The sequence below is a fragment of the Quercus lobata genome, chromosome 6 (assembly GCF_001633185.2).
Source record: "Quercus lobata isolate SW786 chromosome 6, ValleyOak3.0 Primary Assembly, whole genome shotgun sequence".
Classification (NCBI taxonomy): domain Eukaryota; kingdom Viridiplantae; phylum Streptophyta; class Magnoliopsida; order Fagales; family Fagaceae; genus Quercus; species Quercus lobata.
The window spans coordinates 50,287,318-50,302,787 of NC_044909.1; the positions used below are offsets into that span (position 1 = coordinate 50,287,318).

The 15,470-nt window shown below is 32.3% G+C and overlaps 1 protein-coding gene across 1 annotated transcript; it reads left to right on the forward strand.

Annotated features, from left to right (window-relative positions):
- The first annotated feature begins 8,765 nt into the window (after positions 1–8,765).
- Positions 8,766–14,742, forward strand: LOC115993693 (sulfate transporter 2.1). The gene is made up of 12 exons (XM_031117645.1): positions 8,766–9,198; positions 9,299–9,347; positions 9,440–9,647; positions 9,743–9,917; positions 10,084–10,149; positions 10,225–10,455; positions 10,548–10,674; positions 11,065–11,351; positions 13,391–13,584; positions 13,679–13,767; positions 14,113–14,189; positions 14,307–14,742. The coding sequence occupies exons 1-12, from the start codon at positions 8,872–8,874 to the stop codon at positions 14,448–14,450; spliced, it is 1,974 nt and encodes a 657-aa protein (XP_030973505.1). The 5' UTR covers positions 8,766–8,871; the 3' UTR covers positions 14,451–14,742.
- The last annotated feature ends 728 nt before the right edge of the window (positions 14,743–15,470 follow it).

Genomic DNA, 15,470 nt, shown 5'->3' on the forward strand with positions numbered 1-15,470 from the left:
TGAATCAATATACAAATATATAATTCTTTATCCCAGTTTTCTCTCAAAATAAAAATTCTCTATCCTAACTTACGAGTTTTTGAAAAAAAAAAAAATGCCGACAACAATTTTAACGTATACCTATAATATCAAAAAGAGATCATTTTACCCATTAACTGGTTATGTCCAATCCCCCTTTTCATTGTTGACCCGAGTATAATCAGATAAAGAAAATGAGACCTCAACAATATGAATTAACAGAGCCATTTGCAGCTCATACTATGAACAGGTTGACATGCATATTGTGACTAGCAACATTGAAAAGGGAGTCTATCTACTAGTACTTCAAAGTTCAAATCACAACACAAGCCAATAGAAGGTCCTCAAAATGCTGGGGTCAGTCATTCACGAACAAAACGTGGAATCTATAGATGATAGAAGAGAGAATGCATACCCCAACTCGAGGACAAAGATTATTCAACCATATTTACAACACATTCGATTATAGTATTTCTTGTGCTAATTAAATTCCTCCACCTTTGCACTTTCTACTTTCCACTTTGCACGTAAGCTGAGTGGTCTAGTTGAAGAACCCAATTTTTATAGAGAAACCTTAAATTTTTTTTTTTTTTTTACCAATAATGCGCAATAAATTTCTTTTTCTTTTTTTCACAATGGTTAAAATGACATATAATAATTAAAATTAGTATAACTCTTATTAACATCATTTTTATTGTACACCAATTACAAATTATTATCTTAAAAGTTGTGAAAATTTTTGTAAAATTTGTAGTGTTCTTGAACTTATTGTCTTCTAGATCTTCTCAAAGAAAAAGAAAAAAAAAAAAAAAAACATTATTCTTTTCTGGTACATGCCATGATGAATCTCTGCTGACTTTTTTTTTCACTTCTCTTTGTGGTCCAAGTTATTTTTAGCTGACCAAATGTTCTTATACTTTTGAAGACTCTTTTTGGAACCCATCAATTAGTTTTAATGGCTTCTCATTCAAACGAAAGTAAAAGTTTCCACTAATAGGAAACTAGAAAGCGTCTAGGTTCAATGTATTTGGAGCCCTAAGTCCCTTTGGTGCGTAGTGGCAGAGATGCCATTAGGCATAGGCCATACCTCTTCCCACTTCATTCGAATCCACACTGTAGCTAATAATATCACAATATTATTAGTGACTTATATATTATCATATTCATGATGAAGGGTGCATCCATATAAAACAGGATCCTCTTCATTTCATTAAAATTAAAATTAGAATTAGGCGAGTCATTTTATGATTAATGATTTTATTTCTTAAATCTAATAGTATATGGAATACCACGTCATTTGTAATTTTAAATGACATGAAAGATTGTACTCCTTTAAATTTATAATATTCAATCTAAAAATTGAAATAGATGAATTTCAAATTGAGAAAATTCTTTTTTGCATGCGCATGTACTCATCCAAATAAGAGGGAAATCGTAAATTATATAATATATGTATAATACTAATTAAAGAAGTTTAATTTTTAGCTGAACATCTATTAGAATCTTGCCAAATCTTATTTTCTTTAAATAATTGAATATCTATTTCTATATACAAATTCAATCATTAAAAATCCCTATTAATGGTTACCATAATTATCAAATTTCATATTTATACAAAAATAAAAGAGAGAATTTCTTGAGCAAGCTCTTTCACATGATTTTCCCTCTTGATTTTTTTGAATAAAGTTCTAAGTTTCCTATCCAAAAAAAAAAAAAAAAAGAAAAAAGAAAAAAAAAAGGAGAGAATTTCTATCTTGTAAAAAAAATAAAAAAATAAAAAAGTATGAAAGTATTTATGATGTAACCAAAACCTTTCCCAAACTTCCATGTACATATGAAAAATTAGGGGCCGTTTGGTAACGTTGTTTTAGTAACATTGTTTGTATTTTTTGGAAATATATGTGGGTAAAAAAGTGTGTAGAAATGTATGTAATATTGTTTAAAAACTAAAAACATGTGTTTAAACTCCTATACCAAATGGATCCTTATTCTTTGAAATCCAATAAGCACTCATTGGAATTTCTTTTTTCCAAATTCAATAATGAGAAGGGAGATTTGAATTCCAATTGTCAAAAATAAATTTAAAAGAAACAACTATACTTCTAAGTTATAAGACTCTTTGCTATTAAGCTTTATGTTAAATTCTTGTCCACAATTACATGGCAATTATTTCACACTTGAGGCTCTTTATCCTAATTCGTTTTTTCATGTCGAATCAGATAAACTCAAACCATTTTTTTTTTTTTTTTTTTTTTTTTTTTTGGGGAGAAGCAGATATATAATTAATAAACTCAAACATTAGTGCGAAGGTTCGTGTGCTTAGCACATTAGTGTGCACTATTGCATATACCATACTAGAAATTTTGATTTTGTGTGGCCTATATAAGTAGCAGCACTATGGGTGTAACTTTCTTAGAGAATTCTTAACCTTTTGTAAATTAGGCTTGGTTTGGACTCTTTTTCTGACATAAGAAAGGGTTAGAAACACACACACACACACACACACACACATATATATATATATATATATATATATTATAGAAGTACTTTTCAAGTTGTATATAATTAAGGTGTCCTGTAATTGCTATATAACCCTATAACAATCTAGTAGACTAGTACACATTTGATGTGGAACTCAAGACACATCTGCATAATCCACACTTAATCAATCTAACAGCAATCCAGACAATTTGAGTTGTCACACTCTTCCAGCCACATACATTTCACCTTGCTAGACATTCTATGGCCGTGAATTCATGTTTGATATTTATAAATTTTATATTGTATATGGATGCCGAGAATGTGCACATTATCATTTCTTCTTCTCATGAAAACATCATTAGTCAAGGACACATCACAATTACATTTCTTCAGAGAATTCATTCCCTCGTTCTTTACTTACATATTGGAGCATTATTTTTTTAAAGTACAATTTTACTAAAAAAGAAAAAAGTAAAAATTGAGTTCCTATTTTAAAGCGTAAGTAATTAAACAAGTAAAATAGGATAAAGAGTAAAAAATCTTGTATCTTAGTGACATAATAAGCTACTCAACTCTCCTTTATTAGATGGTCAGTTAAGTGAATAAAAATAAAAATAAAACAATTATGACAATTACAAAAAATAAAAATAAAAATAAATAATAAGCTCTCATCACTCATTGCTTTAACTATAATTACTAAAAAAAAAAAAAAAAAAAATCCATGACAAACCAATAACCAATAATGAAAAATTTTGGAACTTCTTCACCTTGGTCTTGTACTAAAGCTAACATACCATCACCACCAATATTAATATATATATAAAACAATTATGACAATTTTTACCATAATAATCATATATTGCAGTATTAATAACAACAACAATGATGGTGATGATGGTACATTCTTAACATCATCGTCCTCTTCCTCTACTATTACTGCAAATATTATATCAGATTTGACATGTAGTTAAACCCTACAAAAAATGTGCAATATCCACCTCTATGTGAGAGACCCATTATATAGTACTGTTATAACAGATACCACCTCCCCCATAGCAGGTCCAAATTGACAAAAGAAAGAGTTTTAGATTAGGTACAGTTAAAGGTTAATTCGAATAAGTGTTGGATCAATCTCAACCAAAAACTACTATTTGTAGTGACTGAAATTGGAAAATCAACGTCACCTCAATAAATTGTCTGCAAACTAGACAAGACATTACAAATGCATTTCTTTTCTTCTTCTTTGAGAAGATTTGAGTGTTTTTTTTTCTTGAAGATAAGCAGCAATTCATTGGAATCGAAGCATAGATATGAACTTAAATGCACTTTTTAAAAGGGAGTTTCGATCCACCTAAGAATGTTACAGAAATGGCAAGCAGAGTGCCATCATTTTTGGGTTAGGTTTATAGTAATATTTCAAGACGTCTAGTCAGCTAAGTGAGATGGAAAATACTTGCAGCTTGACGAGAGAATGAACCAAGTAAAGGAGAAATTTAGGAAGCACGGACACTTTATTTAAAGTGTCGTACTTATGTTATATCAATGTCATATCGGTGGCATATTGGCTGTTTTATGGTATAATTTTTTAAAAAATTACTCATGTCACCGTATTGTACTTGTGTCCGTGTCGGTGCTTCCTAAAGAGATATCAAAGTGAATGACAGTGTTGCTATCCCCTAAAGTTGGAGAAAGCTAAAATGAAGTTGTAAAGTTGGAGCAATTGAGGAGAAAAGAGAACCATGTCTTGAAGGAATCTTACTTATCTCAACTAGAATTTCAAAAAATTTTGAAAGAATTTTGATTGTTGTCAAGGAACGGGTTTCTACTAGTGTTTATGAATGAAAAGTTGATATATTAGTGTTTATGAAGAGCATAATGGGCACTTGAGTATAAAATGTGCACAATTTTTCCAAAAGAAAAAAATTACACTAAAATTAATTTAATAGAATTGAATAATGTTATAGAGCGATTTGCCTAAAATTAACATGTATAGGCCTTTTGGACTTTAAGCCCACTTTCTCCGTCTTATACAACACATGAACATATTTATACTGCGATCATGTGTCTTGTAATATACTCCTATATTAAATACACAAATTATTCAAATGAGACACTGTTCGATTTCAAATTTTAGAGGGGAAATTGAAGTGAAGCACATAGTTAAGGGGGGAGAAAGTTCAATTAACCCGAATTAAATTTTCTAGAATTTTCACGATAACTATTTGGTAAAGTTTTAAAATCCTATTAATAAATTGTGAAATAAATATATTGGATTTTACCCTATCATTTTTAATAATAATAATAATAATAATAATAATAATAATAATAAAAGAGTAATGTCAAAGTTATTATAAATTTTATTAAATAAACCATAGAAATTGATTGATCAACTTTTAAGCACAAAAAGCTAATTTTAGAAGTTATGAAAAAAATTGTAATAGGGTCTCAATTATTTTTGTAATAATTTAGTATCCTTCATAAACTTTTTATAGTTATAAAACAAAAGTATGGAGATAATTAAATAATAATAAACTCTAGAGTCTAATATTATTTTCAAGTTAAATTCAGAAGTTTCAAGCTCATAAATGTCCGCACCATAGTTTTAATTAAATTACTATAAATTGAACATTTCATGAGTCTATCTCAACCAAAATTACAGAAATTTACTTAAGCTACACTTGGTATTTATCTAAGTACTATGGTAAAAATATAATGTTGGTTCCTAAACTTTAATTCGTTAGTGGTTAATGCCCTTTTTTTTTTTTTTTTTTTTTGTGTGTGTGTGTGTGTGTGTGTGTGTGTGTGTGTGTGTTCCTATGGAGTGATAATGATGTGTCAGTTTTTAATTTGGTCATGTTATTTAAGAGACTAAAAATGACCACTTTAAAATTTGGAGACTAAATTCTATAAGGGACCAACAAGCATATATATATATATATATATATTCAAATGACTTTATTTGTTAAATTGGTCTCAAATACTTTAAATATTTATTTACATGCACGTAATTAAATGAGCATGTCATATACAAATCCTCCCTCCAAGTCAAATCCTGGTTACGCCGTCCGAGTGTACGAAATAATTTTTCTCTTAGGACATGAACATCTGAATTTATTGCTTATACATAATATGTTCAACATGGCCAGTGTTTCCCTCAAGCTTAGCACTGGCCATGTTGAACATATTATGTATAAGCAATAAAGTGTAACGAGTAAGCGTATCCCTTAAATCTTAATAGCCCATCCATAATGTCCACATTGCAACATGTCATTCTTTTATGAGGTTAAAACTTAAAACGGTAAAGCTCATGAGTATGAATGTTTGTTTGGTATAGGATTACTGATTACCATAGAGGTTTTTTTTTTTTTTTTGGGTGCCCTACATGAATCCAACGGAGATCAAACCTAAGATATATACTCATATACATGCAATATCTTATAGGCCGCAATATAAAGAGATCTCTCACAAATTTGTGAACCCCATAAACATGCGATCTTCATTGTTGGGAAATTTAGACCCCAATTGAAAGAATTAACAAGTTTTAAACCCAAGTTATTAATTAGATTTATTATGAATAAAACTTGTTAACAAATAAACATTAATATCATGTCAAAATCATACAGCGAAAAAAAATAAATAAGACAAGATATGATGACTTAGGAAAACCAATGAAACAAACTAGTTTCACAGTAAAAAACTTGGGGGGAAACCTTCCCGAAAATCAATTCACTATAGTAAAGAGAAGTTTCAGATCTAATACAAAACCTTTGTCCCTAGACTCTACAATCCCGTAGATGAACTCACAGCAGAAACTTTCTACCGCTTTAGAACCTCTGAACTCTTCAATATATGAACGCCACTCTTTTTGTTGCACGGATCCCAATACGTGACTAACTAATGATGCACAACTCCCAGTATGTGACTAACACACTAACTAGAAGAAGATGTTGGCTGCAAAGTTCTTCACTTCATCAATAATGAAGATCAAGAAGCACTTGGTTACAAAACCCTAAAGCATAAAGATGTAGTAACTTCTTTTAGAGAGAATAAGGCATCGATCACCTTTTACATATGTTCTCCTTGTATTCTCTTATGTGACGGTCTCTAAAATAAGCCTTATATAGGTCTAGGGTTATGAGAAAAGAAATCCTACACATACATGTCAGCATGGGCCAAAAATCAGATCTGAAAATCTGAATTCCCGTAACCTCGATTGATCGAGAGGTGTCGAGGAGGTGTCGAGCTTTAAACTTCAACAGATACAGCTATCAAGGAGGTGTTGAGTAGGTGTCGAAGGGACAGAAATTCGCTTGATCGATCAACCTAGCTATCAAGAGGTGTCGAGATTGCGATAAGAAGCAACTAAAGAGCTCGATAGATAAGCCAAGTGTCGAGAGGTGTCAAGCAGCTATCGAGCTTTAAAATTCAGCACTTTCTTACTTGATTCTTGGACAGACTTGCATGACTTTAACACTTGAACTTGAAACAAGGTTTTTTGAAGTATTAAACACATCCTAGATCTACCCAAATACAAGTAAAGTGTGTTTTGTCAAAGGATTAGTCAATTACATAAAATAGTGACATATGTTCCTAACAAGTGAATCACATATTTCCTAACATTCATGTTTGTAAGAGGCCCGCTCCATACAACGAGCACAAGAGATACTTTCTCTACCACATGATGGAGTTGTCATCAAGTCGAAAGACCATTAACTATAGGAAAGTATTATATGTAGATATGTGGACAAATTTCAATTACATGATTAGTATCACCTTCCCTTTTTCCAATATATTAACCTTAATTCAAATTCAAATTCAATGACAAAGTTACAATTAATGTATACACAAGAAATATATACAAGATGTGTGAAAATAAAATCTTACTAATTTATTTGTACCATTGATTTTGAATTAAAGTTAATAATGGTACCAATTACATGTGTTTTTAACGATATAGATAAGAGACATGCACAAGAGATGTGGACAAAGTATAAATAAACTCTCTCTGTTCTCCACTATGCCATTTTACAATATCAGATTGTACATCAACTTACCATCTTACCAGACAAAGATTACTTCAACTTTCAAGTAAATTAGTTTCCTATTGGCGCATTTATATTTGAGGGACCAATATATAAAAAGCTGCAAACTCCACAATCACAACCTTTAAGTGTTTAATTTATCTATTAGCTAGTTGGATGATCATTTTCTTATATAATAACTTTAAGAGGATCATGATCAAAGTAGGATATCCTTGATTATTAGTAGCTAGCCAGCCAATTTCGAATTTTTAAGCTTAGCAATAACTAAGTTGTTAGGCATTCAACACTTGTAATTCGTAGCACGAAAGCTGTGTATTCCTAGGACAAGCACAGTAGAGGAGCCGAGGTAAATCATATCAAAAAATTCATAAATATCAATGCTCTAATCTTAAAAAATAATTAAGATCCACTTTAATGTATTACTAATTTATTTGTACCATTGATTTTGAATTAAAGTTAATAATGGTACCAATTACATGTGTTTTTAACGATATAGATAAGAGACATGCACAAGAGATGTGGACAAAGTATAAATAAACTCTCTCTGTTCTCCACTATGCCATTTTACAATATCAGATTGTACATCAACTTACCATCTTACCAGACAAAGATTGTTCTTCAACTTCCGAGTAAATTAGTTTCCTATTGGCGCATTTATATTTGAGGGACCAATATATAAAAAGCTGCAAACTCCACAATCACAACCTTTAAGTGTTTAATTTATCTATTAGCTAGTTGGATGATCATTTTCTTATATGATAACTTTAAGAGGATCATGATCAAAGTAGGAAATCCTTGATTATTAGTAGCTAGCCAGCCAATTTCGATTTTTAAGCTTAGTAATAACTAAGTTGTTAGGCATTCAACACTTGTAATTCGTAGCACGAAAGCTGTGTATTCCTAGGACAAGCACAGTAGAGGAGCCGAGGTAAATCATATCAAAAAATTCATAAATATCAATGCACTAATCTTAAAAAATAATTAAGATCCACTCTAATATCAGTATAAATTAAGATTCACCCCTTGGCACCTCCAATGGATCTGATATTTTACATGAAATGAGTTTAATTTTACAACTGGGGTGCACTTTATACCGAACTAATAAATTATTTTGCATATCTGGGCCTGTATACAATAGTTTTTTTTTTATTTTTTATTTATTTTTAATAAAGAAAGACCCACTATTGCATTTTGCCTTTTGCTGTGTGTGTATATATAAGGTTATGCAATGGTCCTTGCATTTTACACCAAAAAATAGTCTTGTAACATTGTTGCTCACTTTGCCTGAGAGAGAGTCAGCTTTTTTCACGTTCCCCCAAACACTTCAACTATGGCTGCTCCAGCCATGCAACAAACCTCCGCACAGGAGGAAAGCCCAGACCTTGAAAAGAATGGTCATGCTGAAAGGGCTCAATGGGTGCTTAATGCACCCGAGCCCCCAGGTTTATGGAGTGAGCTCCTTGATTCTGTGAGGGACAAGATTTTACCTTGTGGAAACAATTTCATGTCCCTCAAAAACCAGTCCGGAAGAAAACACCTTGTGTCTTTCTTACAAGGTGTATTTCCTATCCTTGTTTGGTGTCAAAGTTACACTGTAAGAAAATTTAGGAATGATCTACTTGCGGGTCTAACTATTGCTAGCCTATGCATTCCCCAGGTAAACAAAAAGTTTAACATGTAGATTACTATAATTAATACAATAAGACTTTTTAAGTTTTCCACTTTCCATATTGCCTTAATGTGTAGTTTCAATGCAGAGTATTGGATATGCAACTTTAGCAAAACTTGATCCTCAATATGGCCTCTGTAAGTGACTTGAATATGATTATTGAATGTCAATCATATATATTCATTAACAATTGTGAAGCTTATATGATTTGATTGTGTACTACTCATAGACACAAGTGTGGTACCACCTCTTATCTATGCTGTAATGGGGACATCAAGAGAGATAGCAATTGGACCTGTTGCAGTTGTTTCACTGCTTTTGCCATCAATGATTCAGAAAATACAAGATCCTGGGGCTGATCCAATTGCCTACAGAAAGCTTGTTTTGACAGCAACTTTCTTTGCAGGAATCTTTCAAGCTACCTTTGGACTGTTCAGGTGAGTGATTCTCTTCTCCTTATTCATGTTGGCCTAGAGTACATGACCAACTAGTACTTTTCTAATCATTATTTATTTTCCTTTCAAATATACAGGCTAGGATTTCTTGTAGATTTCCTATCCCATGCGGCTATTGTGGGGTTTGTGGCTGGAGCAGCCATAGTAATTGGTCTTCAACAACTAAAGGGACTGCTTGGGATTAATCACTTCACAAACAAGACTGATGTAATATCTGTAGTGGAAGCAGTTTGGAGATCAGTTCATCATCATGTATGTTCTTTTTCTATCTTTTCCTTTTCATTTTTTTTTCTTTTTTTGGTTGAGGTTTTTGAAAAGCATATATTCACAAAGCACAAAGAGTGAAAGATTAAGAAATATGAGAGAATCTATTCTCATTTGAACACTTCATTTATTCTCTTTGTTTCTTTATTTACAGTGGAGTCCTCTTAATTTTATACTTGGGTGCTCATTCCTGAGTTTCATCCTAATCACAAGAATTGTGGTGAGTGGCATGCAGTGATAACTTTTTACCTTTTGCTTTATTTGGAAATTCTAACACCCTCACTGAATTCCCCAGGGTAAAAGGAAAAAGAGACTCTTTTGGTTATCAGCCATTGCTCCTCTCCTTTCTGTTATACTATCTACTCTTATTGTTTTTCTGACAAAAGCCGATAAACATGGAATTAAGATTGTGAAACACATCCAAGGAGGCTTTAATCCAAGCTCAGTTCATCAGTTACAGCTCAATGGCCCATATGTTGGAGAAGTGGCAAAAATTGGACTCATTGTTGGTGTTGTTGCCCTCACGGTGGGTGACCAATTAATCAATTTTGCAAATGTACAAAATGATATACCTTAAAACTTCCTAGCTAACAATAATGTTCCAAATGTTAACTGTAGGAAGCGATTGCAGTTGGAAGATCTTTCTCATCATTAAGAGGATACCACCTTGATGGAAACAAAGAAATGTTTGCCATGGGCTTCATGAACATCATTGGGTCATTCACTTCTTGCTATGTTGCAACCGGTAAGATTCTTTTTGCTTTTTTCTAAATTACCTCACTATGGACTTTGCCAACATAACCAAATTAATATAGCATTCTCCTTTTATATTTAATGTCAAAAATTTCACCTTATCCACACATTTATGTTTGAACTTACTAATTACAGTAAGTAATGCTACTAACACAACATTTTCATAATTGTTAATATGGATTATTATGGTTTGAGCAACGCCAATATTTTCACCTAAGTCTGTTAGTTATGTACTAATCACAATAAATCATATGTACAGTTGTGAAAAATGTTGTGTCCCTGTACTTATTATCATAATCTCATTTCATCTTGCATAAAGAACAGTACGTGATGATCAAGCACCTTGACTTTTACTAATTAAATAAACAATAAAATTATGCAGGTTCTTTTTCACGCACTGCCGTAAATTTCAGTGCTGGTGTTGAAACTTTAGTCTCCAATATTGTGATGGCAATTACAGTGCTCGTATCACTGCAATTATTCACAAAGCTATTGTATTACACTCCTATAGCAATCCTTGCTTCAATAATTCTTTCTGCTCTTCCGGGACTCATTGACCTCCATGAAGCGTACAATATTTGGAAGGTTGATAAGCTAGACTTCCTCACCTGCATCGCTGCGTTCTTTGGTGTGTTGTTTGTATCTGTGGAGATTGGCCTTCTAGTTGCAGTAAGACATTTTTACTTTTTAATTTGGTGCAAACATGTGTGTTAACATGTTAGGACATAAATTTGTTTATGTTCTACCTTAACTTTCTTAATTAAATTTAATTACATTGGTACATACATATTAACAAGTGCTACATAAATAGTCTTGTCTTACCAGTATAATTAAATTAATCATGTGATTTATTGGGCAATACAACCATATGGTTAAATTTAATTAGAAAGATTAAATTTGGTGAAACATACCAGCTTATATTAGGAGAACATAGAGGTGATTCAGTGTATGTTTGGATTGCATGCATTGAAAACAACAGACATACTACAGATGTGAGTGTTTGCCTTTTTTTGCGTGGATCCTGTGTACTATTCACAGGATCTGCAAATACGGACTTTAGCAAATTTTTCTTTAAAATTGGGTTTCACGGTACTATTCACACATTTAAAAATTATTTTGCTGCAATGTTTTCAGTTTCTAATAATAAGCGGTATTCAAACATAGTCTCAATGTCAATAAACAGTGACAAGCCTTAAAAAGACTGTTGAAACAAATATTAAATAAGGAAAGAAGAAAAGAAAGAATCATATCCCACAACTCGTAGAAGAATAAAGGCTATGGTTTAAAGTTTCACATTCCAGTTTCAACTCTAAGCAAGTTTCCTTGTTTCTTCCAGAGAGAGAGAGAGAGAGAGAGAGAGAGAGAGAGAGATATATATATATATATATATTAAAAAATAAAAAATAAAAAATAAAAAATAAATAAAACTCCTAGCAAGTTAGGCTGTTTGTCAACTTCCTCTCTGGGAGTGCATTTTTTTTTTTTTTTCCTGTGAGTTTATGAAAAAAGATCCTTTATTTCACAAAAGAATAGGAAGGCTATCCATCTTTAACTCCTCCCAATATAAGTTCTAAACTTATCTGAATTCTTGGACAAATCGCCTTCGGTATTTCCTTTTCGCACCCCCACATAACAAAAGCATTTCACAAAAAAACAAAAGAAGGCAGTAATATATCTTACAGAAAGGGTATCAATATTATATAATAATACCAACTACCTTTTATATTATGAATGGTGGGAAGTCATTTTATTCACAAAACCAGTGAATGTGTGGTTCAACTCCTCATGATGGATCCCCCAAAACGTGTTTTAGGACTTATCAATTTTAATGTTAGTGTACCCCACCATTGTTCTAATGCCATACGCGTCTTATTACAATCAAAGTTTTCTCCAGTGATCCCAGTTCTAGAGACAACAAGCATGATAAAATGGGTTATGTAATGAGTGCATTGTGTGAGACCACTATAATTTTCAGCTGGTGGGTTGGCCCTCGTTTTTTAAAAACACCGAGTACCTTTGAAATGGGATTTGACATCCAAATAGTGATCCCCAGTTTCATTGCAGCCCATTAATCCATTAGGCTTCACCAGAGTATATACTAAATTATATTTATGCAAGTGTTTTTTTATTTATTATTATTTGGTTAAACAGGTAAGAGTTTTTTAATTATATTCCACATTCCACTGCATGGTTGTTCTGTGTCATTTTTTTTTCAAGAATAATTAAATTCAATCATGTAATTTACTAGTCAATAAGAACATATGGTTAAATTTTATTGGAGAACGTAAAATATAACATCTAATGAATTGTATCTAAGAATTGTCTTGTATTATAGTAGTGAAGTGTGTCATGAAAATGATGTTGAAAATAACGACACCAGATATTTTATACATTCCATTTACTGTACATGAACTTAGGTTTTCTTTCTTAATAACAATGGCTAGTTGAAGAAAAAAAAAGTTAAGGAAAGTCTATATGCAAATCAATTTCCTCAAAAAAGGGTACGAGCTTGCAATTCAAACTCATTTGTTGCCGAGCCTGGATGATAATACAATTGGTTAAAGAACTATAAATGTGGTGCATTAAGTATAGTCCATCCTGACAAGCTTTTTAAAGATCCATAACCAATCCTAAAATTTTGAGACTAAAACTGGATTGTTGTTGTTTCTATATATGGCGTACTTAAGTAAACTACAAGTGTGTTGCAGATAGGAATATCATTTGCAAAGATTATTCTCATCTCAATTCGACCGGGGACAGAAGCTCTAGGACAGCTTCCTGGAACTGATATGTTCTGCGATATCAGTCAGTATCCCATGGCTGCAAAGACTCCTGGGGTTGTGATAATCCGTATCAAGTCAGCCTTGCTATGTTTTGCAAATGCCAGTATCATTAAAGAAAGGTATATAGGTGACAGATACATGCACAACATACTCACTAGAAACATTCAAAATCAAAATTATGATGAATAACTACTTGACTGTTGTTTGTTCTAGGATTATGCAATGGGTTACTGAAGAAGCGGAGGACACAAAAGGAAATGTTAGAAGGACTAATAATCAACTCGTAGTTCTTGACATGTCCAGTAAGTGTAGTTTTACTACATAGAGAGAGCAGGGATGTTAATTTGGTATTGATGATGTCCTTGACGAAACAAGTCAAAGTCAGAAGTTTCGAAATGTTAATTTGTTATTGATGTTTGTCTACATCTAACAGATGTATCATCTTTCTCACAGCATATGTTGATTCTATAACCATATAAAATTCATATTTTGTGAGAGAGATGTTGCATATGCCAATTACATGAAACAATTATTGTCGGACCATCATATTTGTTGGACTCTTATTTTAGCTATAATCCGTAAAATTTCAAGAGGTAACTGCTTTCAGGAGTTGGTTAATTTTGATTTCTTGTGTTTTACCATGGTAGGTTTAATGGACATTGACACATCAGGAATTGCTTCCCTGCAAGAATTGCAGAAGAAGATCACCTCACATGGAATGGAGGTAAGGCAGTGATTTTCTTCTTTCTTTCTTTTTTTTTTCTCTCTTCTTTGTTAATAGGGGGAGATTGACATGTTGAATTTCGTTTTGTTCTTTTAACCAATTCTCTCTCTCTCTCAGTTAGCCATTGCTAATCCTAGGTGGCAAGTCATTCACAAGCTAAGGCTAGCCAACTTTGTGAGTCAAATTGGAGGAAGGGTCTTCTTGACTGTTGGAGAAGCTGTGAATGCAAATCTCGATACAAAAAGGGCTGGTTCCATTTAGGTGTGAATGCCTTTATCAAGAAGACTGAAGCTTGCTTATCTCTCGTGTGTGACCGAGTCCCGTACTACTTATGTGCATATAAATGGGACTCAGAAATTAATAATAAGGTGAAGATGGTTTTAATCTACTCACTCCTAGTAGACAAACAGGAGTGGAGTACAAAATAAGATATTCAAACAGCTTTGTTTGTGGTGTGGTGAGTGTTTTGTATTAGAGATATGTACTATATGCACAACAGTACATGTGTCTTGTACTGGAGTTAATGTGATATAAATCTTCTCCTTGTGTTGTATTGTATGTGTAATTTTATATCCAACGAAAAAGTGAGGAATTTTAGGAAAAATTTTTGGTACTCCGGGATTTGCTCCCTCCCTCTCACGTAGGGATGAGCTCCAGAGAGGAAGTATACTCCTAGTGTATCTAATAAAAACACAAAATTTTATAAGGTTCTTTTCATTAATCTGAAACAAAGTGGGAGTGGGTCTTCATTTACCAAACTGGCTAATGGATCATTACCTCCACTGCCAAGATTTCAACTCTTTAGTTGACTCAACAAGTACTTCAATTTTTCTTTAAAATCCGGCACTTCAAATCATTTCGTTGGTGATGGGAGAATAAGTATATGCAATATCAAATAAAGTGTTTATCAGGAAAAAAAAAAAAAATTGCAATATCAAATTTATTGGCATTGCAGGGTATGGGCAAAAGAGGAAAAAAGAGTGGTGCCTTTGAGTTTTCAAATACTTAAAAAGCACATATTGACCTAAGGTTCTCTTATTCACATCCAAAGAAAAAAAATTTCTCGTTTTAATCCGTTCAAATTTACAAATTAATCTCCTAGATTGCGTGTCAAGCAAATGACTTGTTTTCAAGCATTTTCTTGCTGAAATTAAGAGAAATCGTTTCACTTTGATGGATTGTTGATATGTTAAATGATTTTTTTAAGGCATAAGAGAGGATATCATTAAGAAGAAAGAGTAAAGTAGCATATATAAAGTTCACATGGTTAAGGCCCATAAC